The sequence below is a fragment of the Pleurodeles waltl genome, chromosome 1_2, assembly GCF_031143425.1.
Source record: "Pleurodeles waltl isolate 20211129_DDA chromosome 1_2, aPleWal1.hap1.20221129, whole genome shotgun sequence".
In the NCBI taxonomy this organism is placed as follows: domain Eukaryota; kingdom Metazoa; phylum Chordata; class Amphibia; order Caudata; family Salamandridae; genus Pleurodeles; species Pleurodeles waltl.
In genome coordinates, this window is record NC_090437.1 from 316,655,424 (window position 1) to 316,679,095 (window position 23,672).

The following is a 23,672-nucleotide window of genomic DNA, read 5'->3' on the forward strand; positions in this document are numbered from 1 at the left end:
ACCCTAGTCCAGCAGCAGATCTTGCATTGGATCATGGGTGTTCAATGTAGATCCAAGAGGGCCAGATTCACGCCACATTTTCTGGATATTCATACAAGATAAATCTCCATTCGTTAATCTAAATAGAACCAGTATACATAATTGGTAGTGAGTATGAAAATCTCACATGGTCCCACAGTCCTTCTGGGCCTACACTGAATACCCCATCCTGAAGGAGATATGGACTGTCCGAGACCTGACCAACATGGCCAAGCTAGGGTTACTTGGATTACGACCAGCTTGGGATGTATTTGATTTTCTGAAGGATCCTCAGAACCCGACGACTTGGGGCAAGGCATACAGGGTCCACCCAACCCGTTTAGGTTTAAATCTGTCTATTCAGGAAGCACAGTTGTCACTTGGTGACCTCCTTGCTGGAGGACTACTGTATTGGTGAAGCTGAAGTGGTGCTGTGTATGGGTTCCGTGCTTACCTCTTGACTTAAATAAATCCCTTAAAACTGTGGTATGGGGTCGCCATTGCTCTGCGTGAACATAAGAAATGAAAATTCACTTGCAGACCAGTAAAGTACCGAGTGTTTGTGCTAAGGCGAAATACACAAAAATGCAGATCCACTGCTACAATCTGCGTTTGAGACAATGTTTATGGCTAGACCCTCGAGCCCTGAAGCATCGGCTGCCCGAACAGAGGGTGGAATAGGAGGAGAACAGAAATAAAAATGTAAAAGAAGGCAAGGCAGAAGCCATGTTCAACGGAATCAATGAGCATGAGAAGAGCAGCTATTTACAAGACTGGGAATATGCACTGGCAAAGCCAATAGGTCTGGCCTCGGCAAGGGTGATGTTTTGTTTTTAATGTATTATTTTCAAACATATGCAACGTGTAGAAAAAAGTCAAACATGTACAAATTAAGTAAAAACTATAGCACTATAGTAGACGTTCAAAAGCTCAGGTAAGCCAGGCTTGTCACTTAAGTGTACTACTTTTCAGGCAGCTCTGCGGCAGTGTTCAGGAAAAACGCCATCCCTCACAGTGCAAGCCAGCCAATGCTGTACATCACAGAATGTAGTAACAAAATGTCAATGGCACTTGAACAGATCAATATATGAAATGGGCGGAGCTATAACCCCTGCATGTATGTATGTACATATTTATGGATTTTTATGGAAAGCATGAAGCTAGCTAACTAATATCGTCACCTTCAGACCAGGCCTAATAAGGGAAGGTGCAAAGACGTGCATCTGCATAGACGGGAAGGGCGTGGACGCACATGATGTGTGTGATCGGGTGTCACACAGCTCACACAGGATTCAGTATTAATAACTTTGACCCGCAGTTTCCAGTCCTACCACAGGGTGGCAGGGTACGCACACAGATTAGGAATAGAAATTAACCAACATACAGGAGTAATAACACTTCGGGCAAAAACTGAAAATGTATTAGCTCAATTGAGTATAAGAAACAGTTAAAAAGTGCACGACATCTGCTGTCAGAAAAATTCTAGTGATGATTTTCACACAGTAAGTGAAGACATCCAGATTAAAAAGTCTTGGAAAATGTACTTTATCTTCCAACAGTAATTAAAAAATGGGTACTTTCCAAAATTTGCATGATAGACAGGTGTAGATTTCTACTTTCACCCTAGTTTGACAGCGCAACGAGCATCTAAGGGAATAAACACCAGGGCCGTGCATCAACAAACAGAAAAGAATAGTTCATGTTTGCGTTACTCTCGTGTGTACGCCGTATCAGGCAAGTAGTGTTACAGCAACCTACAAAATTTAGGCCCATATTTATACTTTTTGAAGCAAAACTGCGCCAACGCAGTTTTGCGTCAAAAAAATTAGCGCCGGCTAACGCCATTCTGAAGCGCCATGCGGGCGCCGTATTTATTGAATGACGTTAGCCGGCGTTAGCCGCCGGCGCTGTCTGGTGTGCGTTAAAAAAAACGACGTACAGGGGGAAAATGGCGTATGGGCGTCCAGAAATGGTGCAAGTCAGGCTGAGGCAAAAAAATCGCCACAACCCGCTTTGCGCCATTTTTTTACGACGCCCATCCCCCATTGAAATGACTCCTGTCTTAGCAAAGACAGGAGTCATGCCCCCTTGCCCAAGCCCAGGGGACTTCTGTCTCCTGGGCATGGTCATTGGGCATAGTGGCATGTAGGGGGGCACAAATCAGGCCCCCCTATGCCACAAAAAAAAAAAAAAAAAATACTTACCTGGACTTACCTTAATGTCCCTGGGGTGGGTCCCTCCATCCTTGGGTGTCTTCCTGGGGTGGGCAAGGGTGGCAGGGGGTGTCCCTGGGGGCAGGGGAGGGCACCTCTGGGCTCATTCTGAGCCCACAGGTCCCTTAACGCCTGCCCTGACCCAGGCGCTAAAATCCGGCGCTAATGCGTGTTTTTTAGTCCCGCCTACTCCCGGGCGTCATTTTTGCCCGGGAGTATAAATACGACGCATATGCATCGCAGTCATTTTTTAAGACGGGAACGCCTACCTTGCATATCATTAACGCAAGGAAGGTGTTCACGCAAAAAAATGACGCTAACTCCATGAACTTTGGCGCTAGACGCGTCTAACGCCAAAGTATAAATATGGAGTTAGTTTTGCGTCGAATTTGCGTCGAAAAAAACAACGCAAATTCGGCGCAAACGGAGTATAAATATGCCCCTTAGTCTTTTTGAAGGTCTTTAAGGTGATGCTATTTATTTGAGGTTTTTGTAGTTTATTCCATAGTGTTAACCTAGTCCACAAGGTCACCTGAATGTTTTACAAGATTGGGTGAGAGAAATGTTAACAATTTGTTAAAACAAACCTCTAGAAGTGTAACTGGGACAGAGGGTAGAATAGTAAATATTCTGAAGCAACAAACTAGGACCACACGTAAATATCCATTGGTATACTTGGGACAGCCTATGTGAGAGAGGGAGACGTGCAGCACTAGTTGGGGTACTCATGATATTAACAGAAGTGCTAGTCACAGTGTAGGGTTTCAAGTGCTGTATGGGGGATATGACAGCTTTATGACAGCTTGATGGCAGCTAGCAGGATAGAGCGACCAGGAAGAGAGGAAAGGGGAAAGATTATAAAAACAGGAAGAGGGGCATCGCGGGTGAAATTGGGACAAGGGGATGAGGGCTGGAAGGTAACAAGAGGAGGTGTCGAGAAGATGGACGGTCAGCGGAAATCCTAGACAGACAGCTAATCAGGCTTTTTGATATTTCGGGGTAACTGATCGAGAGCTATCCTGTCATTTGTTCGGACATGAGAGTGCATGTACCATCTGCGAGAAGACAGCTGAAATCGCAGGGGATTTCAAGTTTCATGGCGGACTGTAGTGAATGCAGGCAGTGACCGTGGGAAGATGATTATTGCACTAGACACTAGCCCCTTAAGCAGCTTCGAACCATCCTGCTATTTTAAAATTACGATTTTCACACATTGCCATGCCACAAAATTATGACAGCCAGGGTCAACGACCACGGCTGGCGGTGCTTCCTCTGTTATTCTGACCGCGGCTGTTTCCCGCCGGATTTCCCCCGGCTGGGCTGAATCAAGCAGCGCCGCCATGGAGATTCTGACCCCCTTCCCGCCATCCTGTTCCTGGCGGTAAAACCCGCCAGGAACAGGATGGCGGGAACGGGTTTCGCGGGGCCCCTGGGGGCCCCTGCACTGCCCATGCCACTGGCATGGGCAGTGCAGGGGCCCCCTAACAGGGCCCCAGCAGGATTTTCACTGTCTGCTTTGCAGACAGTGAAAATCACGACGGGTGCAACTGCACCCGTCGCACCCCTGCAACTCTGCCAGCTCCATTCGGAGCCGGCTTCCTCGTTGCAGGGCCTTTCCCGCTGGGCCGGCGGGTGCTCCTTTGGCGGGCGCCCGCCGGCCCAGCGGGAAAGCCAGAATGGCCTCCGCGGTCTTTTGACCGCGGAGCGGCCAAGTGGTGTTTCCCGCCCGGCGGGCGGCGCCCGCCGGAATCGGAATGAGGCCCTATGTGTTGACTTTTGCAAGCAAGATAACCCACCTGCTATATGTATAGCAGAGGCACACTGGCAATAGAAGATATTCATCTGACTTCGGCAAGCCACCATCTTAAAGGGAACTCCATTCACATACCTATTTGGGTGCAGGAATCTTGCCTGTTACCTGACCTCTTCATGTTGAAGTTGGAGAGCCACGTGTTTATACAAGAATCTGGAGCCACTCGCGTAGGATGCACGTTCTGTATTCCATGATAGGCCCTTAGGTTATAGCAACTGCAGGTAGGGCCTGTCAGGGCTCCATTCTCCCTCCAACTGTCCCCCTCTCTTAGCTTTTTGTCCACACCAACATTTTATTACATCATTCACTCCCCGCAGTCTAGACACCAGCTCCAGCACACAAGGAATGGGGCCACCCGGGGGACTACACACCCTCCTTTCTGACAAACAACACAAAGAAAGAAAAGACACTAATTTGCATGTATAAAGTACCGGACAATCATTCATAATCACTCAATCTCCAACATGTTTAGTTTACACATTCACCGACCTACAACCTGCTAAACTCTCCAATAACCAAGCAGATACAAAGACAACAAACAGCAGTCATAGAAACTCTGCAACAGGTCAAGACATCAAGCTCCCCACACCTCACGTCAAACAAAGAAACAAAACAAGAGCTAGGTTGTGACTACTTTTGCACAACGAACCAAGAAGTGCAAGTCTTGTAATCTCTTGGTCATGAGGCCCTACCAGCATGTGTCTGCACACATACACTGTTAGACCTGGCCCAATCAGCAGGGACACTCCCCAAACGTTTTGCCTTTTACCTTCCACTTTTTGCTGAATTCGTTTTTGTTGGCCTTGGCACTCTGCACTTTATCACTGAAAATCAGTGCTAAAGTGCTTGCGCTCTCTCCCTCCAAAACATGGCTAAATTGGCTTATACTGAATTGTCATACTGAATAAACTTATACGTCTCTTGTAGAGTGGTATAACATATACACACGGGCCTGTAAATTAAATGCTACCAGTGGCCCTACAGAACCTATTGTGCCACCCTCCTAAGTAGCATCTTAAAACATGCCCAGACCTGCCATTGCAACTTGAATGCAGTGTTAAACTGACAAGTCGACTTGGCGTTAAAGCCAACTTGCAAAATTGTAAACTCCCCTTTTATTAAATATAAGTCACCACCAAGATAGGCTCTAGGTTTCCCATATGGCAGGGTGGGTTCTAACTAAAAGGTTGGGTGTGAACTTTTAAGTTTAGTGTCCTGTTATTGAAAAACTCCTAAATTTGTTTATCACTACTGTGAGGCCTACCCCTCCCATAGGAGAACGTTGTGGATTTCTTATTAAATTTAATAAGCTGGAGTTAACAATTGGGAGCAGGTGGCTATGTCATGCTTGGTGTTTATGAAATTGTAAGGATAAACTCTTGATGGTGAAGTCATATTTTTCATTACAATTTTGAAAGTGTCACTTTTAGAAAGTTGCCATTTTCCTGCCCTTAGCCCTTATGTGCCTGGAGTCTGGCCTGGGTCAGACGACTGGGTGCAACTGACAGCTGGACTTTCTGATCTCCTCCTAGACTGTCACACAACAGAGGGATTAGATGTGCCTGAACGGGGCAGTTGCAGTCAGAATGTGGGGGGCGGAGCGGAGAACAGCCCCACTTGCAACTGAATAGCCTGTACTCTGCCTCCACACAAATGGCTAAGCAATCTCACATTATCATTGCAGCTAGCTTGGAGCCAGGGCAGGGAAGGCAGGAAATGTCATATTCTTCAAAGCTACTGCCTAGAAACTTCTCCCCTCGACTTCAAGAACCAGGGCACCAGGGTATAAAAAAAGGACCTCAAACACCAACTCTTCAGTACACTTATGCATGTGAGGATATTCTGCTAGGAAAAAGGATGCTGTGCTGCTGAAAAGACTGCCACACTACTGGCCTGTTGGCCACTGCCCTCTTTCCTGGGGAAGAACTAGACCTGCAACTTCACCCTTGAATACTTAAATCCAGAACACCAGAGTGGCTCAGAGGGCTAGACTGCTGGCCTCCTGATCTGAGCCTCAGGGACATAAAGACTCCTCAAAATCCTGCACCAGCCCCTGGACCCAGGTGAAGTGAGTTCCTGCCCCTAAGTGGTGCCCCTCAAGTCCTGGGACCTTGGTGTGGCTCTGGGAGCTGTATTAAAATCTATGGGCTTCTTGCGACTGCGAACGGGCCCATTCCTACTGAGACCTCACCACTCATGTCACAATTCAACACCAAGCTCTGGCAGCAGATTTCACACTACAGTATTGACCACTAGTGAAGACCACTAAGAAGAAGCTCCAGCATTGGCTTCCGCGATGCCTGGCCTTTTCTTCAAGCTCCCTGTTCCTCGTGGCCCCCTCCACTGCAAATGGGACCACTGCCACGAATTTGAGAAGCTAAAACTTCAGGTTGACTAACTTGGTGGCTGTAGCCAACTTGAGCTTCATTGCAGTCGGCCTGAACTTGTTACTTTCGTAGCCAAGGCATTTGACACCCTGGTATGGGATTGCCTTTGAGATGCCCTCGAGAGGATGGTGTTTGGTCCTAATTATATAGGGTGGATCAAGCTGCTGCTCTATTGTGAACCATTGGCACAGGTCAAAGTCAACTGAGTGTGCTCCAATCCGTTTAAGTTACACCTGGGCATCAGGCAGGGCTGCCCATTGTCGCTGATGCTCTTCACCCTAGTCTCGGAGCCCCTAGTGTGTTGGGTATGGGCGGACCCACTGGTGAGCGACTGGAATGGGGAGGGGCTGGGAGGACAGAATATCCCTGTATGCTGACGATATCTTCCTGTATGTGACCAGATCTGAGTCTACTCTCCCCAGCTACTTCATATATTCCATTTTAGTGGGACCCACTCAGGGGTTCGGATCAACTGAGGGAAATCCTTTCCTCTACCTCTTATGTGCGTTGAGTTACCGGTTGGCACCTCCCGGAAGGACTAGTGGTGGAGCACATGGGCTTTAAAATTCTTGGCCTTTAAGTTACAAGGCGCCCTGATCTCTCAGTCTAGGCCAATCTGCACTCTGTATTGGAATGCATTAGAGATGATGTGCAGCACTGGCGGAGGCTCCTGTTATCACTTCTTGACAGGGCAGCTATGTATAAAATGATGACCTTGCCAAAGTAAATGTATGTCCTACAGAATTCACAATGTCGGGTTCCGCCCGAGTTCTTTGGATGGGTCAACCAGACGGTTCATCAGCTTCTATGGGACAAGGGAACAGCAAGAATAGCACTCCTCAAACTCCTGAGCATGTGGTATGATGAAGGCATTGCTCTCCCTGATGTAGAAAAATATTACTGGGCTTCCCGATTGGTCCTTATTGACAGGTGGGTTTTCGCCCCTCAGGAGGAGCCCTCCGTTAGGGCAGATCGTAGAGCACTGGGCCCTCAGGGCTCTGGGAGAGCACTCTACTTTAAGGGAGGTTACAGGTCACTCACTCCCCTGATGAGTGTCATGGAGTCAGTGTGGTGGACAGCTACTAGATTTCTTAGCTGGCAGGGGAATCCCACAGGGATGACAACACTCTGGGACAGTGATATGCTGACAAAGGTGGGGAGGCTCAAAGGATTTGCTAGGTGGGACTTAATTGGGATTTCCGCTCTTAGAGGTGTGTATGGGAGGGACTGGTTGACTGGGAGATATTGTGGGAGGAGTATGACATGACACCTAGAGAGTTTGTCCAATACTATCAGATGATACATGCCCTGTTAGCTCATCTGGAGAAGAACATGCTATTGGATGATGCGTCACCTCTAGAGGTTAGGCTGTTGACTGAACGACTGCACAGGAGTGCAATATGCCTTACCTACAGTAAATTTATAAACAACGCCCATGATCCCCTGATGAGGCTTCAGGAGGCCTGGGAGGAAGATGTAGGAACTATGGAGGATGATGAATGGGGAGGAAGTCATTTGTTCACCCATGGAGGTGGCCATAAGATTGATCTTTCGATTAGTGCTATCGCGCTTTTAGCACAGGTCCTACTGTACGAGGATGCTTATGCATTGGATAGGATGGGCTCCCACCAACAGATGCAATAGGGGGTGTGGGTTGCAAGGTGGCTTCATATGCACTCTTTGGGACTGTCTGAGGCTGAGGGACTTCTGGGCTGGGGTCCCAGAAAGGCTTAGGCACGGGGCTGGTCTCTGTACCGAGACCACAGATAAAAAATGTATCGTTCTGAACATATGGGGGAAGAAAACCCAGGCAAGTTCCCACAGAAAAAAAAGATCTTTCTGAATATATGGAGGAAGAAAACCCAGGCAAGTTCCTCCTGGACTACTGTCCACTCTGAGATTTACAGTGGTGAAACACAAAGTTTGTGCACCTATGGGGGGACGCCGAACCACCAAGTGTGGAACAATGGCAAATGGATATGGGCTGGTGTAAGTGTAGGGCTGTGGAACGCCAGATGTTTGAGGGTAGGGGATGCCCCCGACAGTGGGAAAAATATGGCAAATGTGGGGAAGCTATAGGGGCCTCAGTGACAAATCGGTGGGGACAGAATGAGGGTATGTATTGCTCTTGCACATTGTGGATATAGAAAATCCTTTATATGTGGGGAAGAGGGGTTTTGAGGGGCTGGGCGGGCACATTCGGGGAACTGGCCAGATATAATGTTGTGGTATCCTGTGTGATTCACAGTGCCAACATGGGGTTTTGGGTGTGTTTTTTTGACAAAACAAAAATAGTTTAACAAAAAAAAAAACTTGTGACTTCAACCCGGTCCTACACGACCAGATATCAATAGTTGGAGCTTTGCCCTTTTTGGTGCTATTTTCACTAAAATCTTTTAAAATCCGATTCTGCTGGTTGGGTTTTTGTTGTTTCTGTGTCAAATAATGTATTAACATTTACTCTGTTGCTCTAAATTGGTTTGGATTTTTTTTTGTGTTGTGTTTCCACCTTATTACTGTTTAGATGCTGCATAAGTACATTACACATTGCCTCTAAGTTAAGCCTGGCTGCTTTTTGTGCCAATCTACCCAGGTTAAGCATAGGTTAATTTAGTAACTTTGTGGTTCACCCTGCAAGGGACTGTGGCTGGTGCTTGACTAGGGCTCACACCCCAGTCAACTAATGCGCCAACTTCTCACATATACCAAAACCATACAGCAATTATACATGCAGGACATGTAGTCACAGATGCTTAGTCACACAGCAAGCAGGGCTCTGGAGTATTCTTTTGATTGAAACGGACTCATAAATGTTAATATTATCTAGATATACTGGAAAATCTTCCATCTTTAATTATGTCTCAGACTTATGACTATCACGTCTTTAGCCCCAGAGGTTCATCTTTAAGTAGACATACCCAGTCCTAGTAATCACCAAACATAGAGACGCACAAAAGATGGATTTTCTCTCTGCTATGCGATAGGAAAAATAATACACTATGTTGAGACTTTAAGGCACACAATGTTTTTTGGGCCTTTTTTTATTATTTGGTCTTCATACTCTAAGGAATAGGTGGAAATATTTCTAAAAATAGTACATTTTGAAACATACTGGACCAATAACTTTGTTCACCCCTAAAGCAGGGGTGTTCGAAGTTGCAAAGCCAACTGCCTCATAATTTTGCATACTGTTTTGTAAATTCTGAAAACTTCGTGAAATGCAAAGCTTGTAAAGTTTTCCTTTGGAAAAAGGAGTTATTTTAGCAGCGATTTGTGATGGTGTAAACATTCTTGCTTGGGCTGTGGGGGACTAATGCTGCTCACCAACTGCACTCTAAATGGGGAGATTTGCATCACTGGAAGATTAAATGGCATGAATTTCAACAAAGGCATGGTCAAAAAACTTTTTCTACTTTTGCTGAGGGTGAAGTTTTCCATCTCGGGCTAACTTCATGGGCAAAGTTCTAACTTCACTCATCCCTACTTTAGAGACAACTTTACAGTTAGGTGGATCGCCATCATAGACATTTGGATTTAGTCTGTGGCAAACGCTGTGTTGACAGCTTTAAGCTTGATCAAAGCATCACTTAGAACTACATGGATTTCAAAAGCTTTTTGAAACAAGGGGTACTGACAAGGGTCCTCCTTACAAGGGCTAAATTTCGATTTCAAAGCACACAGAATTATGCACACGGGTCGGTATAAGGAGCTGTCTGCTAATTACGACACCATCGTGATTTTCCCTTGAAAGATTCTGGCAGGTAAAACTTTATGATATTTATTGGGGGGAAAGGCCCATAAAGTAAGAGAAAACATGATGAATTCAGTGTGTTAAATAGCAATTCTGCATGGTATGCCTCATTTGAAGTTGTAAACCAAGAAGAAGGTATTTACCCACAAGTGGCAGATAGCTTACTCTTGGGTAATGGTACTTACCACTTGTGGTAAGTAGACACACCCTATTCCGTCCAACCTGTAATGAAGACCATAATCATTTACTCTTCAAAATTACAGGCAGGCATGATTTAAAGAGTGCATGGATGTGCGAGCCTTCGCGTTAGGTCTACTTGACTCATTGGACTGGCTGGGGACTCTAGCTCCATTTCCATCCTTTAATTGGTTTTGCAGCAACCAGTGCACGGCGCTTCCGTTGTTTGGACCGAGGATCATGTCTTATGCTGACATCTCTCGTTGGTGGTGCTTCTACTGTCTCTGTCTTGTGGCTGCTGGAGAGGACTTAATCATCCATAAAGAATAGACATACTTCTCTCCTTACGTGCAGCGGGTATGTTGCGTAGACTCCTCAAGGTGGTACTCAATAGATAGCTAATGTTAGATGCACAGTCATGTATTCCTCTGAATGGTAACTTTAAAAGCCTGAGAGGTTTCCTTGTGTACTGAAAACTGAAAATGTTTATTTACAGAGGGACTGCTGAGCAGCACTGGGGGTGTAGCTAAAACTCAGCTTTACAATACGAGGTACCTTGTGGATGGTCAAGTGTAAATAAACGCTACACACGTATCATATCACCTCCATGTTAGAATGAGTACCTGCAACAGGTAAGCTATCCTTTTGAACAACAGTACAAACACTTCTAGGAAGGACTGAAATGCATTTATAGAGAAAGTTACAGCACTTCTTAACAAAAGCATGTAGTAACAAGCAACTAGGAGGGGTGGGGCAGAATTACATTGTTAGTAGAGTTACTAAACAGCAATATGGCAGAAATAACACTATACAGGTCTAAATAGAACTGTAAAACCTCCTTTGCAGACGGGTTCATGTTCTAGATTAAGGGCATTTTTAGAAAATAAGTGTAACATTGGGTATCAGAATGAACAGTAACATTGGTCAAAGGACAATGAGCTGCCAATTACTCTGAAAGACTCCCAGACTGTTGTTCCTGCTCATTTCACTCCTGTGGTCTCTTTCCGTTTCCTCTGTACCTCATAATCTCTGTCAAAAGGAGAGAGTGGTCTCCCTGGAAAGTTATTTTCTAAACTACATGACTATCATGTTATGTGTAGCCATATCTCCTATATTTCCATGATTACCACTACATTCCATACACACGCAGAGCTCGGCCGTCTTGAAAGTATACACAATGACAATTCAAGACCGCTAGCTGGTTGCCAATATAGGCCTTGCCAATGCTTGTGTTGATCTAACAAAAACAATACTAGCAACTATCAAGCATTGGCAAAGCATGAGCGACTGCCTTTGCCAAAGTTGATTTCTTTTTGTGTTTGTTTAACATGTAAAAGAACTTCTAAAAATCTAACAAATACACATTGGGAAAACAAGCAATATAACTTTGGCAAATTCACACCCGCGCTGCTTCGTAAAACTTACCCGAGTGTTACCAGGCTGGTATCATCAGGGATGATCTCTGGTTCTGCTTTGTCTTCATTTTCATATTTTAATGTGTCAATGCTGAAAAATGAATAAGAGGGTAATTGTTACTAAACTGTTTTTAGTCCCAATCACCATTTAATACATGTGAAATCCTGAAAAAAACATTTTTATTGTTTCAGATTCAGAGAAGAAAAGTGTGCAACGGCACAGGACTGCAGACTGAACAGATGGGAGAACTGGAGACTCAAACAACAGGAGACTTAGCTAGTAGACAAATAGGGTGAAACAGAAAGAGGGGCAACAGCTTATAGAATATAAATGGAAGGAAGAAAACAAGTGGGAGAGACTTTGGTACCACTGGAGAGCAGAAAACAGAAAGGAGGGCGAGAAACTGAATGCCAAAATAACATTTGCCAGACCCTCCCCTTAGCCTCCACTACTGGTTTCAATACTGAAATACCTACTCCCCGTTATGCCCCAGATTCATTGCTCCTTTGTAAGAACTACTGTGATGCTTATAATAGGGGACTGGGTGGTATAAAATGTATACGGTTCACCTCTACTATGTGGCCAGGACGGCTGTATATTATTATAGATGGTGTTAGGTTCTGATTCTATCAGATCCCTTTTTGCCTAGAAAGAACACCCCTTGTTTCCCTTGGAAATGTGTTCCACAAACTGAGTTTAGGGGGAATGACAACTGGAGCACCTAACAGTACACATAATATATACATATTACCAATTGGCGATCACCACTAGGTAGTTATAGTTAAGACCTAGTTTCTATGTAACAAGTGTTTTTTTTCTTTTTCTTCCTTAAATCTTTGTCACTGCTTGACGAATCTTCACAAACCTTTCCAAAAAAATGTGCCAGTCCTGTCAGCTGCTGCCAGGAAAGTTTCTGGGGGAGAGAGGAGGGCTGGCAAAAAGGGGGAGGTCCCAAAAGATGTTCTCCCCATTCATTTTTCGACAGGGATTTTGAACAGCAAAGGCGCAAAAACTACTGGACAGAATACACCGAACTTGGCAAAAAGGTAGGTCCAGAAAGCAAACCTTTCAGTTTTGGTGTAAATCTAGTCAGTAGTTTCTGAGAAATTAACGGGAAAACGAATGTGTATATCTATGGATGCGAAGGATTCACAACCCCTCCCGATCTCGTGCAGAGATCTGATTGGCTGATAACACTTCAACAACGGAAGTTGTTGAAGTGTTGTCAGCCATCTTGGGACTTAGCAGAAGCCAAGTCCCCCCCAAAAAAAAGTTAAAAAATAAAGAGGCCAGGGTTCGAACACCCTGACCCTTACCCCAACCCTTCCCGGATTAAAAAGCATTTTTTTATTTTACGAGCGGAGATTGGGTGGAGCCGCAGATCCGCCATAAAAAATAATAATAAAATGAAGTGCGGGCTCCAGCACTTCATTACTGTAAAGCCCCCGGGTGGGCCAAGTCCCGAGGGCTTATGTGTATAAAAACGAGTGGTGCTTCCTGGCCCCCTCCCGCTGCCCCAGGGACCGCCACCTCCCAGAAGCTTATTAGTTGTAGGTGGGGGGGGGGGCTGTGCCCCCCGCTGCCCTGGGGACCACCACCTTGCCAGGGCTTTTTTCTGTTATGCAGGAACAACCACCTCTCTGGGGAATTCACATATGTGGAGGGCCTGTGGTCACCTTGCACTTCGGGGACCACCACTCCCAGGACAAAATGTAATTTATTTGTGGAGGGGCACATGCCCCCCCCCCCACTGCCCCAGGGACCCCCCACAAGGCAAATCTCTAAAAAAAGAAAGGGGGCCCCTATGGTACCTCCGAGGGCCACCCCCCCTAGGGTATCAATACTCTTGGAGCCACAGATGGCCCTGGGGACCACCTCCCCCCAGAGTCGGCTCCTGCTATGTCACGGGGTGCCCACCCCTGGGACATAGCGGGTTGCTGTGGCTTGTCTGTAGTCAAACCACAGCAAACACTCTGGTTTTTGGTAGCAGGACCTGTAAAGTAGGTCCACCTGTCAAAAAACAGAGCTTTCACCAAGAAAGGCTCTCTTCCGCAAGCACAAAGCTGCTTTTCAAAGCAACTCCGTGCTTGCTGAAGCAATGGCAGTGAGGGGGAAGCCTTTAGGTTTCCCCTGCAGTGTCAGGTAGCCCGTAAGGGCTTTTGATTATTATTATTTTTTAATATATAAATAAAAATAAAAAAAATAGGGACCGCGCGGTAGCCCTGGAGGGCTCCCTTGTGGACCCAGAAAGACCATAAAGGGGAAAAAAATATATAAACCCCCACTGACACCCTCAGGCACCCACTCACAGACCCGTGCACACAATAGCACATCCACTAAAACGTTGATCTATGCACTTTCACACCCAGACAGGCAATCTGACTGCTACTCTCACCCTCAGATACACCCTCTCACACCTATTCTCACAACCAGAGAACCTGTGGCCAACTCCCGCACACATGGCCAAAGGGCTGGTCACAGTGTGGATTTCGGTCGTTACAGGGTGTTGGTCGCAGAGTCTTGCTGCAGGCCTGGACTTACGGGCAACCTCCCCAGCGCACGGGTGAAGGTTGGGTGCTTATAGGGTGTTGGCCTCAGGGCCTGGCCTTGCGGCGGTGGTTGGATTACCGTATAGTAATTAAAATTACTTTAAAAAAAAAAGAAATTCACTGAAAAAAACAAGGATTACAGGGACATTATAGTTAGGGAATAGAATTTTTCTTAAAAACATAGAAATTCACTTACAAAAACCAAAGGTTACAGGGACGTTTTAGTTAGGCTTACATTTTAAATATACAAAACCATAGAAATTCACCAGTTATAGTTAGAGTTACCTCAAGTAACTATAAGTTGTGCCCTAAGGTAACTATAACTCGCGCCCTTGCAGAGGTACACTATTTTCCCTAATTTTTGCGCTCTGAACCTATTTCCAGTGTGTGGTGGAAACCATTATAAAACCCATGGGTGAACCAGAAAAGCTTTAGATTTCTGAAAAGTAGACAAAATTCAGAATTTACCAAGAGGTCCTACGTGTAGAACTTTGTAGATTTTCCCCCAAAAAATAACTGTTGACATTTTGAAAATGACTGGGAAAAATCAGGCATTTGCGACTACATTTTCATCTGTAACTTTCTGCCACAGTGGCAGATTGACAAAAGGAGCATATCATTATGTCCACTAGAACATTCTGGTTGTGGGGATATATAGGGTTTGTACATTCTACAAGAACCCACGCTATCCAAACAAACAACTGAGCTGCAGCACACAAAGGCTTTTCATTGAGTACTGAGTACAGACCAAATCTTATTTCGAAATAGGCAGAGTGAAAATGGGTATCAAGGAAATGTATGTATTTCTGAAATGGGCACACGATATAGACTTTAGGAGCAGTGGTTATTTCTACATCTCTGAATTTGTAGGTACCCGTACTAGCGTTTTGTTTTGAATGGTATTTTTCAAAATGCCATTTTTCTTACACACTGGCTTACATTTGAAAGGCACAAATGCAACAAAATCCAACTGGTAATAACAAATGTGCTATCACTCTATGCTCCTACTAGTCTCCTGATAAAATGGCACCTCACTTGTGTGGGTAGGCCTAGTGTCTGTGACAGGAAACAGCCAAAACCCAATATGGACGCAGCACGTTTTTCCACCCAAACCTGACCCTCTTTTTGCCGATGTGGGTAGCTCTAGATTGTGGACCCTAGCTCAGCCGGCACCTAGGGAAACCTAGCCAACCTGTACATTTTATTTTTTAAACTAGACACCTACCAACCCTAGCACAGGAGGGAGGGTTAGGGAGGGGGAGGTCTGGGAATCCGTTCAGCAATAATACAAGACAACTCATCTTAGGTATCTGGTGGAGTGGTCCAGACCAGACTCGGACAAGCGCTGGCACCCCCCTCTGGAGGATCCCATTCCTATGGCACCGCCATTGACCGTGGGGCCTGTACTTGTCCCCCGTCACTAGAGCTACTATGGGGATATGGGACCAAACAGAGTTAACAAGCAACTTAACCTCCTTTCCCTCCCCCCGACACCCATAGTAGGGAACCAGGATTTCACACCAGGCCTGGATGACGGTGCCTACCGCTCTTGGACATCTCCCTCATGTCACTGTATTGGACATCTGTTTGACGCAGAGGGAATACTGCCCTTTGAAAACTTAAGAAGGACCCACTTTCTTCAGGAAACGGAGAGAATGCATTATCTTCAGATCTTCCACTGGGTAACGCAACCCTCAATTACAGAGAAGGCATGTAGACCTCTCACACAATATGAAAGCTGGCTGATGACAAATATGACAGACAAACATGGCATTTTAGAGCTCTATGATCCGCTCCAAAAGGCGGTCCAGATACCCAAAATCCCGAGTCAGGCACGCTGGATGACAGAGTTGGGAAGATCCATGACACCCGGGGATTGGGAGGCGATCTACTACTGGACGCGCCAAACAGCATGCTGCGCAACCACCACAGAAACTGCACTGAAGATCGCCACCTACTGGTATCTCACCCTGACCCGGCTCCATACAGCGGTCCGCTCACGATCACCCCTCTGTTTGAGGGGTTGCAGCGACCTAGGTACCCTGATTCATATTCTATGGGAATGCCTGAAGCTGTCTTCATATTGGGAGGGAATCTTAAATCTTGGGGATGGAAAAGCTCACTCTCACCCTCAAGATACGGAGGCAATCCTATAGGGAGCTATGGCACCCTTTCCTGTCCTTACTTTCTGGAGAATTTAGAGAACTTACCTGCCCTAAATACCTGCGTGTTCTCCGCTTACAAGACAGGGAGAGCCCCTAGAGTGAGGACCGGAGGGTAGCCCTGTCAGAGATCATACTCCTAACCACGCTGATGCGACAATACACTGGTGCAACTGGGGGCCAGCATAGGGGGGTTGGGAGGAGGGGGTGACGATGGCTGGTTGCCTGTTTGTCCTTATAGGTTTGGTCGGTGCTGCGACACCCCTTGAGTTTTCTTTTTTTTCTTCTTTTTTACATTGAAAACTAATAAAGAAATTTGAACCTTAAACTAGACACCTAGGGATATCCAGGGTGGGCTGACTTGAGTGGCTCTCACCACATTTTTATACCTTGAATCCCTTGCAAACCGAAAACTTTCACACACACACACAAATGTCCTCATATTTTTGTAATGAAAAGTTCTGAAATCTGTGGGAAGCCACAAGCTTCCTTCCACCCGGCACCCCCCCCCCCCCACCAATTCTCCTGATAAAAATGGTACCTCACCTATGTGGGTATACCTAGTGCCCACAACAGGAAATGGCTCAAAATGCAAAATGGACACAGGTCATTTTTCCAAATCTAACTGATTCTATTTTTCCGATGTGGGTAGCTCTAGATTTTGGACCCTAACTCAGCCGGTGCCTAGGAAAACCTAGCCAACTTGTAAAAATTTTTAAAAACTAGATACGTAGGGGAATCCAGGATGGTGTGACGTGCATGGATCCCATTAGGTTTTTTCACAGACTACGCCCTGCAAACCTAGACCACACACTCAAAAAAATAACTTGAGACTAATTTACCAAAATACTTCCAATGTTTAAAACCAAGATCATCAAAATTGGGTAACTACTTTTTAAGTTATGAATTTTTGAAATTTTTATAAAAATAGTCTTTTTGTGCGTAATTACGCACCATAGGAATCAATGGGGAAATACTTTAAAAAGGCATGTAATATCAGGCAATGCATTTACCAATGTCTTGTTTTGCAGGAATGCTGAGGTTCTTCAGTGGGCACTAGGGACTAGCTCCCGGTTTCACTGGGAGCAGCTGCAGAAAGTCATTGGTGCTGGTGCCAGGCCACTGCGGGGGACCACTAGGAAAAGCAGTGCAAACATAGACTTGAAAGCAAGTCCGGTGGGTCACCTTGGAGTGTCGATGTAGCAAGGGGTGGGGGACCCTTGAGGCACAGCTGGATTTTCGGTGCAGGGCACAGGGCGGCCAGGTGCACAGAAAATCAGTGAGCCAGGAGCTGTGCGCAAAGGTGACCTTAGAAGCAGGAGGTATGTCTCTTTGAGGGTCAAATGCAGGTCAGCGGGGGTACTCTGGTGGGAGGTCCAGATGGCTTCTGAAGTCCCTTGACTGGGGCTTCCTCCTGGTCCTTTTTCATTCCAGAGTGGACTGTCCTTCTTGGTGTCTGACGTGAGATGACCAGTACTTAGGGCTATTGCTCGGTTTGGCCACTGGAGTGCGCATGCCACCAACCTTGGCACACTTACAGAGTTTATCCTTGTGGTCATTCAGGTGAAGCTTGGTCCAGCTGTGGCGTCCGGTTTCTTGGTCAGCAGCCAGTCAGAGAAGTGGCCTTCAGTGTTAGGTTTATAGGAGAATGCTACCTTCACACTTGATGGAGATCTTTGGTGATTATCAAAGCATGGAGATCCAGTGGGGGTAAGTAGAGTCCGTCCGACATCTAAGCAACCCCTCAGCCGCGACTGTTGAGTCCTGGGTGCAGCAGGCAGGTTTTGGCACCTTTTCTTGGTGCAGCAGGACTTCAGTTTTCTAGCCTTAAGTCTTCTTTGTTGCTGGTCTTCTTTTGTCCTTAGAATCTGATTTTTTGGTCAAGGGATGTCCATTAAATACTGTATTTAGTGGGCATTTAGGTGAGTACCTAGGGGTGACCAATTGGTCATCTATCTTAGGGTGGCTACACCCACTAAGCGACCACTTCCTGTGAGCAGGGGTCACTTCCCTACACCTGATTGGCTATTTTCCTTCCATGCAAGATGGAGGAAAATTAAATGAAGGGGTCACCTCGCATGCAACACCTTTGGGGTGGTGCAAGCTGGGGCTGACCAATCCTCCCATCCTTTGTGCGTTTTCCCGCCGGTGTTCCACCCAAAAGTGGGGTTTTGCAAAGGGATTGACCATCTTCCTCGAGGAGTAGGCTTGGGGGTCGAGATTCAAAGACGGTAAGCCCTTCGAAGCTCATTAGCCGGGCAGTGCACATTCCTGGAGGGGGGGTGATAGCACTTCTGCCCAGGAAGGGCTTTGGTCTGGGACCCAGAGAACAGTATCTCTCACGCCAGGATTCCAGAATCTTGTCTGAAGGTGACAGTCTGATTGTGACCAGCCAGTAACCATGCCAGAGTAGTTAGCTTTTGCAAGGGGCACCTCTAAGCTGACCCCAGGGTACATTTTGGGATAAATCCAATGCCACTACCATCTTGAATTTATCGTTCTGATTTAGTTTGATATCAAACAACCCAGGGTTCAGAGTGGCCATCATGTAGCTGTGAAACTCGTACCGACCAGTGTCCAGCACATGTAATAACATGACTGCCCTGTTCACTCACTATGTCCCAGGTTTGGCAGGGACACAGTAGGGGCATATTGCTCATGCATCTATGCCCATATATACATTATAGTGCACCCTGCCTTACGGCTGATAGGCCTGCCAGAGGGGTGACTTACCTATATTGCATGGAGTGTGTAGTGGACAGGGCACACAGGCTGTGCATCCCGTGTTGAGTTTGCATTTTAGGATTGTAACAGAACACAGCCTGCAATGGCAGTGCTGGGTGCTTCTGGATGCATGGCCCTAGAGGGTGGCACAATCTGTGCTGCTGGCCTCAGGGGCCTATCCTTGGTACCCTGGGTACCTAAGCACCATTTACTAGGGACTTACAGAGGCAGCTAAAGGTGTTTCCAATTTTATCAATACCATCGCAGTTTTTAGGGAAGGAACATTGGCACTAGGGACCTGGTTAGCAGGATCCCAGTGCACTTCAGGCCAAGTTGCATCCTGAAACCAGGCAAAAAGTGGGGGAGGGGGGTACTGCCACAGAGTGTCACTTCACCACAGGCCACGTAGTATCAAGACTTACTGTCCTCTACTAATGATTTTTTACTTGACTGTGACCTCTTCTTTGAACCACAACAGGATAACTACCACCCGAGTACCATTCCCGAATTGCAACCCAAAATAGAACACTGTTGATCTGCGTGATCGCCATCCTTCTACAGCTCTACTCCTAATCATGCACAGAAAAATTCAACAGAAAGTGCATTACAGCTCTACGCATATCAAAGAAAATTTGAAGACATGTTTGGCTCCAACTTCAAACCAACAGAACACGTTCAGCCTAAGCTGTGATCACTTTATTGGCTTCCAGCAATGGCCATAAAGAGGTTTAAAGGAATATTTTTGACACAATTGTCTTACAGGCACCAAAGGCCATGCTTCCAAGCCTAAACCAAGGTGTGCTTTGAAATCGGCTTTCACAGAAACAACTCTGCATCTAAAGTACTGCAGGCAACAGCATAAGTGATGCAGAGGAGGGGAAGATCTAGTGTTGCACCTATATGTGATCAAGAATGATGCACTATTCAGACATTCTGAACCATACTGGTTTCAATAAGCTGAAGATCAACACTTGAGCCACTGATGTTGCATCAAAGGCATATGTTCATTGGATATCCTGTGAAAAGAAAAGTTTACCCTTTTACACACGCTTACATCATCAACATTTACCAACCACAAAGGTTTCAGAATGTCCCTTTGACGTCTGGGTGGCTTGTAAAGCCTATCATCCTATTACTCACTAGGCAGCCCCTTTGAAGTTTACACTTATGACAATATTTGAAATAAAAGTACAAAAATGTCATATTAGGTAACCAGTTTACAAAACAAATTAAAAAACTGACTGCTACTCTATCAAAAGGAATTAATCTTAAAAGAGATTTTAAACGCTTAAATCAGATTACTGCAAACTATTAACCAAAGACAAACGCAGGCCTTTGTTGGCTGAAACCCCTTTCACCGCAACACACCATGGGACTGAGTTAATCAGCATGGGAAATGCAGAACAACAAGTTGGATAACTACACACTGCACCAGCAGCGTAAACACTTTGTTTTTGACAGCTGTAAAACAAGATTGTGATTTTGAAATAGACGTCACCCACTGAAGAAAACTAAAAACATTCGAAAGAAAAGACATTACTAACCGGCAACCAAAACTCCACATCTGAAAAATTCGATGACTGTCGAGTAAACTTGCACATGCCATTATTGCACCTCAACTAACACCTTTCTGTGATGTGGGTGGCACTAAGTGGAAACCTGACATCAAGTCTTATGTGAGAAGGCTAATCACGTTGACTCATCCAATATAACTGTAGTTTTCAACTATTTAAAAATGTTGCTTCTGCAACAGTAGTTGTCACCGACAAACACTGCTACGGGAATTAAATGTGTGACTATGTCAAAAAATTGTACTGGCTCTAACTTGGCTCAAAGACAACCATCTGCTTGGTCAGTCCTTATCAATCAATCAATCAATCAATCATTAAATTTATAAAGCGCGCTATGTACCCGTTAGGGTTTCGAGGCGCTTGGGGGGGTAGCTGCTATCGTTCGAAGAGCCATGTCTTGAGGAGTCTCCTGAAGGTGAGGAGGTCCTGGGTCTGGCGTAGTGAGGTCGGGAGTGAGTTCCAGGTCTTGGCGGCGAGGTAGGAGAAGGATCTGCCGCCAGAGGTCTTGCGCTGGATTCGGGGGACGATGGCGAGGGCAAGGTTGGCAGAGCGTAGTTGGCGTGAGGGAACGTAGAAGTTGAGTCTGGTGTTCAGGTAGGTGGGTCCGGTGTTGTGTAGTGCCTTGTGTGCGTGGGTGAGGAGTTTAAAGGTGATTCTCTTGTCCACGGGGAGCCAGTGGAGGTCCTTCAGGTGGTGGGAGATGTGACATCGGCGGGGTATGTCGAGGATCAGGCGGGCGGATGAGTTCTGGATGCGTTGAAGTCGTTTGATGTCTTTTGTTGGGATGCCTGTGTAGAGTGCGTTGCCGTAGTCGAGTCTGCTACTGACGAGGGCTTGGGTCACCATCTTTCTGGTTCCTGTTGGAATCCACTTGAAGATCCTGCGGAGCATGCGGAGTGTGTTAAAACAGGAAGAGGATACAGCGTTGACCTGTTTGGACATGGTGAGAGCGGAGTCGAGGATGAAGCCGAGGTTTCGTGCGTGGTTGGCTGGGGTGGGTGGGGGGCCCAGGGTGGTGGGCCACCAAGAGTCGTTCCAGGCCGAGGGGGTGCGACCGAGGATGAGGACTTCCGTCTTGTCGGAGTTAAGTTTCAGGCGGCTGTTGCTCATCCATTCGGCGATGGATTTCAGTCCCTTGTGGAGGTTGGCTTTGGCGGTGAGAGGATCTTTGGTCAGGGAGAGGACGAGCTGGGTGTCGTCGGCGTAGGAGAGGATGCTGAGGTTGTGCTGGCGGGCCAGTTGTGCGAGGGGGGCCATGTAGATGTTGAACAGCGTTGGGCTTAGTGAGGAGCCTTGGGGGACGCCGCAGATGAGGTTGGTGGCTTCGGAGCGGAAGGGTGAGAGTCGGACTCTCTGGGTTCTGTCGGAGAGAAAAGAGGAGATCCAGTTGAGGGCTTTGTCTTGGATACCGGCTTCGTGGAGGCGATTTAGTAGGGTGCGGTGGCAGACCGTGTCGAAGGCAGCGGAGAGGTCTAGGAGGATGAGGGCTCAGGTTTCGCCGTTCTCCATTTGTTGTCTGATGTCATCTGTGGCGGCGAGGAGTGCAGTCTCTGTGCTGTGGTTGCATCTGAAACCGGATTGGGAAGGGTCTAGGATGGAGTTGTCTTCGAGGTAGTGGGAGAGCTGTGCGTTGACGATCTTCTCAATGACTTTCGCTGGGAAAGGGAGGAGGGAGATCGGACAGAAGTTTTTGAGGTTGTTGAGGTCAGCCTTAGGTTTCTTAAGGAGGGGTTGGATTTCTGCGTGCTTCCAGCTGTCTGGGAAGGTAGCGGTGTTGAAGGAAAGGTTGATGATCTTGCAGAGTTTGGGGGCGATGGTGACGTCGGCTTTGTTGAAAACGTGATGTGGGCAGGGGTCAGAGGGAGATCCTGAGTGGATGGAGTTCATGGTCTTTAGGGTTTCGGCGTCATCTACTTGGGTCCAGGTGGTGATGCGGTCGCCGTGGGAGGAGTTGTTGGGGGGGGGTCTGGCGGAGGTGTGGTGTTGAAGCTGTCGTGGATGGCTGCGATTTTCTGGTAGAAGAAGGTGGAGAGATCGTCGCAGACTTTCTGGGATGGAGGGACGTCGTTGACGTTGGCGTTGGGGTTGGAGAGTTCCTTCACGATGCAGAAGAGTTCCTTGCAGTCGTGAGCGTTGTTGTTAAGGCGTTCTGTGAAGTGGGAGCGTTTGGCGAGTCGGATCCGTTGGTGGTGTTCGCGGTTGCCTTCCTTGAGGGTAGCAAGGTTGTCGGTGTGCGCTCGAGGATCCATTTTTTCTTGAGTTTCTGGCAGGTGCGTTTGGAGGTGGTCAGTTCATCTGTGAACCAGGCTGTTTTTTTCTTTTCTTGGTTGACGGTGGGTCTCTTGAGTGGTGCTAGGATGTTGGCGCAGTTGAGGATCCATTGTTGGAGGTTGATAGCGGCGGAGTCCGGGTCGGTGGGGTCGGGTGGTGGGTTTTTGGCGAGGGTGCTGGCTAGTTGATCTTCGGTGACTTTTCCCCAGCGGCGGTAAGGCGGTAGAGGGGTGCGGTGGTGTTCGGTGTTTTTCTTGAACGTGAAGTGGACGCATGGTGGTGGTCGGTCCAGTGGAGTTCGGAGGTGTGGCTGAATGAGATGTGGTTGCTTGCAGTGAAGAGTGGGTCAAGGGTGTGGCCGGCGATGTGGGTGGGTGTGTTGACCAGTTGACGGAGTCCGAGGTTGGAGAGGTTGGTGGTCAGTGATGCGGTGTTGGCGTCATTGTTGTTCTCCAGGTGGAAGTTAAGGTCTCCCAGGAGGATGTAGTCTGAAGAGGCGAGGGCGTGGGTGCTTGCGAGGTCGGAGATGGTGTCGCTGAAGGGGGCTCTTGGTCCTGGAGGGCGGTATATGCGGGTTCCTCTGAGGGTAGTGTTGGGGTCCGTGTGAATCTGGAAGTGGA

At 47.0% G+C, this 23,672-nt stretch overlaps 1 protein-coding gene across 1 annotated transcript in view; it reads right to left on the reverse strand.

The window, feature by feature from the left end:
* Positions 1 to 23,672, reverse strand: part of SNAPC3 (small nuclear RNA activating complex polypeptide 3) — a 130,613-nt gene that overhangs the window by 58,630 nt on the left and 48,311 nt on the right. The window contains exon 2 of the mRNA XM_069238771.1: positions 11,785 to 11,865. Coding sequence (XP_069094872.1) covers positions 11,785 to 11,865 — 81 coding nt within the window. The remainder of the gene's footprint in view (positions 1 to 11,784; positions 11,866 to 23,672) is intronic.